Source organism: Pipistrellus hanaki (assembly GCF_964339955.1).
Source record: "Pipistrellus hanaki genome assembly, chromosome: 6".
In the NCBI taxonomy this organism is placed as follows: domain Eukaryota; kingdom Metazoa; phylum Chordata; class Mammalia; order Chiroptera; family Vespertilionidae; genus Pipistrellus; species Pipistrellus hanaki.
The window spans coordinates 65,140,596-65,148,807 of record NC_140508.1 but is presented as its reverse complement, the minus strand read 5'-3'; the positions used below and the strand labels follow the sequence as shown (position 1 = coordinate 65,148,807).

The 8,212-nt window shown below is 55.3% G+C and overlaps 1 protein-coding gene across 1 annotated transcript in view; it reads right to left on the bottom strand.

Annotated features, from left to right (window-relative positions):
• Window positions 1-5,218: 5,218 nt before the first annotated feature.
• The window catches only part of PREX1 (phosphatidylinositol-3,4,5-trisphosphate dependent Rac exchange factor 1), a 165,953-nt gene continuing 162,959 nt past the window's right edge, over window positions 5,219-8,212 (bottom strand). The window contains exon 40 of the mRNA XM_084886927.1: window positions 5,219-6,762. Within this exon, the coding sequence (XP_084743053.1) occupies window positions 6,720-6,762 (43 nt within the window). The 3' untranslated portion in view covers window positions 5,219-6,719. The remainder of the gene's footprint in view (window positions 6,763-8,212) is intronic.

Sequence of the window (8,212 nt, the reverse complement as noted above, 5' to 3'; positions counted from 1 at the left end):
CTCACATGGGCAGGCCCAGTGGGCAGGGAGCTGGGATTGCTCTGTTTTACAGATGAGAAAACTGTCTGCCCTTTGCTCAAAACTCGCCAGCAGCTTCCTGATTCTAGGCATGAATGCCAAAGCCCTGGGTCACCTCTGGGTCTTGGGCCCTGCCCTCTCTGACGTCATATCCTCCCCCGACTCCCTTGTTGCTCAAGCTAAGCGGGCTTCTCTCCCTGCCTCCAACTCACCAGGAGCGTTCTCACCTCAGGCCTTCCACCTGCTCTCTCATCTCCACAGTCTCTCCTCCGTAGGTCTCCACGCAAGGGTCTGCCCCAGAGAGGCCTCCCTGGCCATTTAGTGAAAGAGCTCACACATCTGTCTTTGTCCTCCCACCTTTGGCACTTACCTTATTTATTGGCATTAATACCACCTGACAAAGTATGTACCCGTGTGTTTATTGACTTTTTTTTTTTTTTTTTTTTTTTTTTTTTTTTTTTTTGCCACCTTCCAGCAGAAAATTAACTCCACAAGCCCTTCCCTGATGTGACTTTGGCCCTAGAATGGGGCCAGGCTCCAGGAGGCCTTCAGTAAATATCTGTTAAATGATGCCAGTGAGGGCAAGAGGTGGGCCCAAGCGGGTTGTTGAGCCAGAACTAGAATCACAAATGGGTTTCTTCTGCCGCCCTCTTGCATGTCGGAATGCTGGCTGCGGGCACATCCTGGATGGGGTGGGTCTCCTCAGGCCAGGGCGGCTCTGCATCATCTGCTGTGCCCTGCTGCAGACCCAGCCCCCAGTGGCTCAGGCCCAGCCCCCAGTGACTCAGGCCCAGCCCCTAGTGGCTCAGGCCCAGCCCCCAGTGCTCAGGCCCAGCCTGATAGAAGAAAGTTCTTTTATTTTTAAAACATATTTTTTATTGATTGTTCACAGAGAGGAAGGAAGAGGGATAGAGAGCTAGAAACATCAATGAGAGAGAAACATCGACAAGCTGCCTCCTGCACACCCCCTACCGGGGAATGTGCCCGCAACCAATGTACATGCCCTTGACCGGAATCGAACCTGGGACCTTTCAGCCTGCAGACCAACGCTCTATCCACTGAGCCAAACCGGTTTTGGCAGGAAGAACCTTCTTGCAGGGACATTCAGCCCCATCAAGACTTTCTACAAGGGATCTGAGCCCAAGGGAGGGTGCCAGTGAGGGAGACAGATTGAGCAGAACAACTGCAGTGTCTGGCTCTGGGTCAGGGCCAGAACAGTCACAGCCGGTAAGGTAAGAGCTACAATGGTGGACTTTCTGGAATCTGAAGATTAAGCTGGCATGCACAGCTCACCTGAGGAGATGGCTGTATGTTGGTCAGAATCCTCCCTGCCTGGTCACTCATGTTGCTGATTCGTCCCACTTCAGTCAACAGGTATTGATTGAGCGCCTACTCTGCACCAGCCACTGGGCCAGAAACTGGGGCCACAGTTGTGAGCAAGGCAGGCCCGCCCCTTCTGGCACATGCCGTCTGGAATGTGTGCAAAGCCCTGAGGCAGCATCCACGGCACAAAGGCAGCAAAGCGCTCGTCCATTTTCCCGGGACAACCTGCGGTCCTTTCCTTAGCAAGGCCACCTCTTCCACCCTCCCCTTCCTCCGCCCCCAGGTCTGCCAAGTTCTGGGACCAGAGCCAGATTCTCCCATGCTGCACCTGGGCAGAGCCCCCAAAATCCAGAGACCACTGTGCTTCCTTCCCCCTTTCTAAACGCAATGTTGCTACCACAGCTCTGGAACTGCATAAGGGACCAGGGTTTCTGAGTTCTATGGCTGTGGGTAGGTCACTTAACCTACGGTATCTGTACGTTTCCTCCTCTGTAATGGGGCCTTAGTTGGTCAGAGGATCACATGACATAAGGCCTTTACGCCACTGGCAAACTAAGCTCAACAACAGAGATTCTGAACGTTACTATTGGTCCTTCAGGCAAGACTGGGAGAGGTCAAGCTGGCCAGAGGAGGAGGAGTGCTTTTTGAGGAACTGAGTTTTATGCCTCTTGTTATAGGTGGGGGGACTGTGGCATAGAGAAGGGCAGGGCCCTGTGTTGGGTTGTGGGGGGGTGAGGGGGGTCCACACAGTATGTCAGAGGACCCTGCTGCTTGGTCGGGAGCATCCCTGCAGCTCTCTCCTGACCTCCCCCCACCCTCCAGGGTACTAGTACCCAGAGAGGGGCAGCAATCGGTCATAATTTCTGATGAACCTCTCCCAAAAGCCCCAAAGCCCCAGAGACTTACAATGCTCCCCAGTTGTTCTCAGAGGCCAGGCAGGACCTCCTGGTGCACAGCGCCACCTGGTGTCAGTGCTTCCCTGCAGGTCTTGGTGGGTCTGTGCACATTAGTACCAGTTGTGGGTAGCTGGTCACCTCCCTCAAGCACATCACTTTGCAAGAGGTTTTTTTAATTTTTTTTTTTTTACATCTTTCTTATATATCCAACTGCAAGGGAAGAAGAATGAAAGAGAAGTGAAAGCATAAAAGTAAAAAGGAAAGAATATAAAAAAATAGATCCTCACTCACAGACATACGTTATGGGATCAAACAAATAGGAATGAAAGAAAATGGAGGGGGAAAAGACACAAATAATCAAGAAAGAGGTATAAAGAAAAATGAAAAAAATAGAGAAAATATGCACGCTAACTCAGACCTAGCCCAGCCTAGAAGGGCAGGTGCCAGGGCCCATCATCAAGACAATCTCAGCCCCTGCCTCCAGGCTGCCTTTGTCCCAGATGTGGGCACCTGGGAGCCAGTGCTTGGGTAGGCAGGACCTGGGGCCAGGTAACCTCAACCTCTGAACACTACACAATCTCTGGCGCCACCTGCTGGGTGGAAAAGGCACCACATTTATCCCCGGAAGCTAACCGGTGGGCCCCAGAGACTGTGGGTTCCCCAGCATCGCAGACAGGTGGGTGTCATCATCTCCTTTTCTCAGAAAAGGAAACTGAGGCTACTAGAGAGACTGGACTTGCCAAGGAATGGCCATTCAGCAAGTACAGAATCCTGGCAGTTCCGGGGCAGGCGAGGGTCTGATTTCAAAGTCTTAATGCAAGCCCTCACTTCCCCGAACAATCCAGCCCAGGCACAGAGTGATGTGGTTAGAGGTGCAAGCTCTGGCTACTGGACAGTGGAAGAAGCTGAGGATCAGATAGATTCAGACACCTGGGCCCCGCTGTGGTCCTGGGAGAGCAGAGAACCGGAGGTCCAACTGAGAGACTCATCAACAGCAGGGTTTTGCCCGCCTCTTGATGTCCCATTGGTCAGCACAGCAACTCCTGGCCATGATGTCCTCCCTCAGCCGACATCATCAGGGGGACTCTAGAGCTGAGGACCTGGACAGTCCCAAGGCCAGCTTTGGCCACATTTGCCTGGGCAGGGCCACCCGGAGTGAGGCGGGTCGGTACAGGGGCACACTGGGAAGGTGACGCTGTGGGGAACTGGAGAGCTGGCTCCTTGCCCAGAGGCCCTGGCACCTCTCAGCTCCAGTTCACACGTGCCAGGTGGGAATAGGGGCCAGTGCAACCAGAGCTTCTGAATTCTCAAGGAAAAACAAAAATCTGAATTTGGAAGTGAAATCTGCTGGTTCTTAAATGTGAATGTCTGATTCAAAATTATAAAGACACCCTATCGGGAAAATAAAACACACAGCCATCAATGCCCGCATTTCAGCCCCCGGCCCGCCAGTTTGATACCTCTTGTCTCCGGTAAAATGCCCTCCCAGCTCATGCTCCATGTTGTAACTGTGACAAAGGCCCGCTGGAGAGAAAGGCTTTTACCCCCACTTTGCAGAGGCAGCTCTGTGTCTGAGAAGAGATGTGACTTGTTCAAGGCCACACAGACCCCACTTCCCAGCTCTACACCAAAGCTGCCCCTGCCCATCCCTGGAGCAGAACGCACTTCTGGGGAAGTTACTGCTTCCTATAAAAGTGTCTGCCCAGGGTAGGCATCAACTATCGATGGAGGTGACAGCCCTCCCCTTAGAGCGATGTTTCTGGATCCAAAACTGACCTCAGATAATTCCAAATAATCCGCCTGTCACTGTGCTGAAACCCCACCAGGATTCACTCTCGCTGATTAAATATTGAGTCTTTGAAACCTGCCATTTGAAAGACACAAGGCGCTCTCTCTCTCTCTCTCTCTCTTTCTGGAAGAGACCACTCTGGGCCTTGAGAACATGCACTCTGGGAAAGGTTAGTTTGGAAGGAAAAGAGATTAAAAGAGAATGGGCTCTTTTTGGTCTTACGTGTACCCAGGGATCAGGGTAGGTAGAACTAGTGTGGGCATCATGGCTCAGAAGGATCTCAAAGGTGGCCATAACCGTGTGGGTGCCTTTAAGAGGAGGGAGTCTTTCAGAGATGTCAGTGCTTCCCAATGTGTGATAAGGAGGGAGAGAAAAGAAGGGAAGAGGTAAAAGGAAGGAATGTGGCAAGGAGGTGGTGGAAAGGGACGGAGAGAGAGGGAGTCAGGCATAGTGCAGCCTAGCAAGTCCACAGGTCAAATCCCACCAGGGAGTGAGATGACCCCGGCTGGGCAGACAGACCCAGGGAGCTTCCAAAAGATGGCCCGGGCCCAGCAGGTGAGAACCAGCACACAGCCTGGGGCCTAGACAACAGGCTCAGGTATGCAGTGTCTGCCCCAGCGTGTGTTCTGATTGGTCTGCTTGCAGCCAGCGTGAATTCTGATTGGCTGGGAACCAGCCTGACCACGTGTTGAGTATTTGGACTACCATTCCAGCAGCCCCAATCCCAGATCCCAGATCCAAATGGAATTGCAGGCTGGGGCAGAGGATGGACCTACCCTGATCCCTGGGTTCACCTAAGACCAGAAACTGCAGGACGCCCAGGAGGAGGTGGGGGTTACTGGGGCAAATAGACACATTCCTCCAGCATCGCTGTGAAAGGGGAGGTCAGAGCCCAAAATAAAGGTGAAATACAGCATACAGCCCGCTGTGGCCCACCGGAGGTGCAGACCTGCAGTGAGACCTTGGTGGTCTCACCACTCCTCTGCAAGGGAAATATATACTACCCTCAATTTGCAGGAGGAAACTGAGGCTCGGAGGGATGGCATCTGAGGCTGACGAGGGGTCACTGGCTCAAGGACCCCCCCCCTCCCCGTGTGGGTCTTGGAGGCCTCGGCTCATTCCAACGTGAGGCTGGCCACACCAGCCCCATGCCACCAGGGTCGCGGCCCCAAAGGAACCACAGATCAAGATCTCTGTATTATAAATTGACTTTTAATAATAATAAAAAATCTATCATGAATTTAATGAGGAGACTCTGTACATTTTAAAGTAAACCAGTGCACGAGGCCTTGCCCGCCGGGACCCTTCTCCGTTTCCCACCAGGCAGGGCAGGTCCTCGCTTGTATCGCGTCACCAGTGCCCAGCCACAAGCCCGCCTCCGCAGTCCAATGCTCAGGAGGGGACCCCCGGGGCTCCGGGGTCCGATGTTCGGAGAGGCGTAGGGGCTTCGGGAAACCCACACCCACTCTCACCACCAGCCAAGGGTGACATCTCCCTGCTCGTGGACAGGAGCTCCGGGGATGCACCGCGGAGAGGGGCCCCGGATGGGACGTGGCGCCCAGAAGGCAGGGAGGCTGTCTTCCTGTCCCCCTGGCTGGCGGAGAAGCCCCCAGCTCCCCGCTCTGAGAGATCATCGACAAAATAAGTTACAGAAGCCGCCAGCCAGGGTCTCCTGCGACCCTCTGACCTGCAGGACACACCCGTGGGGGACAGCATCTCAGGTGGGTGGTTCAGGCCCCTCCAGTCCCCAGACCTGGCCCAGCCGCCGCTCGAACCCTTAGAGCCAGTCATTCCAAGAGAGGAAAGTAAAATTCGTTCTAATACTGGCCAGCTAACGGGGGAACGGGGGGGGGGGGGGGGGGGGAGCCATAGTTCATAGCTGTAAGCAACACCCTAATATTGAAAAAGGTGCAATGTGTTTGAATTTTCAATAATTTAGTTTTTCTTTTCCTTTTTAGTACTGGGGAAAGCTGTCAATGCTACCTTGTGATGGGCCCGTTAGACAATAATACACCTTCCTTTGAAATTTAAAATGTCAAATACATAATCACACGGGGGGGGGGGGGGGGTTGTCTAAAGTAAACCATAGAGATGTCACGCCACATAAATAAAGCCAGGGCAGATCTCGCGCCCAGGGCTGGCAGCCCCAGTCCCCAGGGCGGTGCTGCCGGAAGCTGGTGCGGCTGAGCATCTTCTCGGGGACGGACGCTGCCCGGTCCCCGTCTTCCCGGCAGAGGCCCGCTGCCCGAGTCCGCGGAGCAGGTTAGTGCAGGGTGAGCTGGAAGCCAAGGCGAGGAGGCGGAGGCACGCGCCGCCTGGAATGTGGGCTTAGAGGGAAGCCAGGGTTTCAAAGTGCAGGTGGAGCCATCCCGAGGGAGCCGAGGCAGGGGCCTCCCTCGGCGGTGACTTCTCTTGGGTCCCGGGGCCGGCGGCACCCCTCCGCTCTGTGGGTCCCCAGCACCCCTTGGGTTTCCGGCAGAAGTGTGGAAACACGCGGGCCCAGGCCTATCAGCTCGCTCGTCCAAGAGCGGGGGCCGGGCCGGTCCTGGCAGGCGGCGATGGAGAAGGCTGGCGGGTCCGGAGGGAGCAGGAGCAGGGGCCTCAGACGGGCTCAGGCGCGGGCCAGCAGGACCCGCCATGTCCTCCCGAATCCCAGCTCCGGACGGCGCAGCCAAGCACCAGCGTCCGAGCGCTCAGAGGTCTCCGTCCACCGGCGGCTGGCAGAGGCGGTAGAGCCTGGCGGGGGAGGGGAAGAGGATGAGGAGGGGCCGGGGCGGGCTGGGACTATTATTCATGTGGCTTCCATCTTTACGTGGACAGGCAGTCCATGCATAGAAAACAAAACCCAGTAGATGTCTTAAAAAAAAAAAAAAAAATACGCAGAGTCGCCAAAACCGGTTTGGCTCAGCGGATAGAGCGTAGGCCTGAGGACTGAAGGGTCCCAGGGTTCGATTCCGGTCAAGGGACCTGCAAGGTCTGTGTGGGAGCTTGGTTGCAGGCACATCCCCAGTAGGAGGTATGCAGGAGGCAGCTGATCGATGTTTCTCTCTCATGGATGTTTCTAACTCTCCCTTCCTCTCCCTTCCTCTCTGTGTCTAGCCCTTTATTTATTTATTTATTTATTTATTTATTTTTACTTAATATACTCTTGGGGCCTCTCCCTGCAGGACACAGAAAGCTGCCTTCTGAACGTCTCCAGGAAGGACACCGAGTCTCACCACCAGGTAAGAAGGAGCCACCAGTGGCTTCCAAGCACAAGAGGCAGATCGGCCGCGGGGAGGACGGCTGCGGTGACGGACCAGACAGCGAAGCAAAGCAGCACAGGGGTTAGGAGGCTGGCCCCCGGGCCTGGACGGCCTGGGTCCAGAACCCCAGCTCTGCCGTTTACGAGCTGTGCGACCTCAGGCAAGGTACTCAACCTCTCTGTGCCTCAGGGGCCCCCAGCTGCTAACTGGGCATCATAACAGTATCCTGTCCACAGAGTTCGGGTTTGAGTTAGTACGTGTAGGAAAAGAGACTGCAGCGGTGCCTGGGGTGGGGTGAGTGAACAGACAAAAGCCCTCAGAGGGAGGGAGGGCGAAAACCGCCAGGTCTGCCTGGGAGCTGCCCGGCCACCAGCCCGTTCCCTGGCCTCGTCGATGTCCCGTGGCTGCGGGAGAGCTGGGTGCAGGGCACCCTCTCGACTACTTTTGTCACTTCCTGTGAGTCAAGCTGTTTCAAAACAAAGTGACTTAAAAATTGTGAGCAGTGCTGATAGCAAACTGGGCAGAGGGGATGGAGAGAGAAGATGGGACGGATAGGAGCTACTGCTGGGAAAGCGGCAGCACAGGGCACCACCAGCCTGGCCGGAATCAGCATGGAGAGATGATGGAGTTCCTGAGGACAGGAAGCAGCTGATGGACTGAGGGCCTGAGGGCAGCAAGGAGGCAGAACAAGCGTGGAGGTGGTGGGGGCTGGGGGGTGGGGGGGATCCCAACAAATCCTTGCCCATGGCTTATGTTGGGGCCTTTGTGTCATCTTCCCAGACGCAGTAGGTGCTCCTCTGGGGAGTAAAAAACTGAGCTTGCTTGTCACTTCCCAAAGTGGGGCCCCATAAGTGAGAGGGGAAGCCCCATAGGACTACCCAGGGGTCTGCCTGGGGTGAGGCCAGGAGTTTGATGCCAGCCCAGGTCCTGGTCTTCCGAGA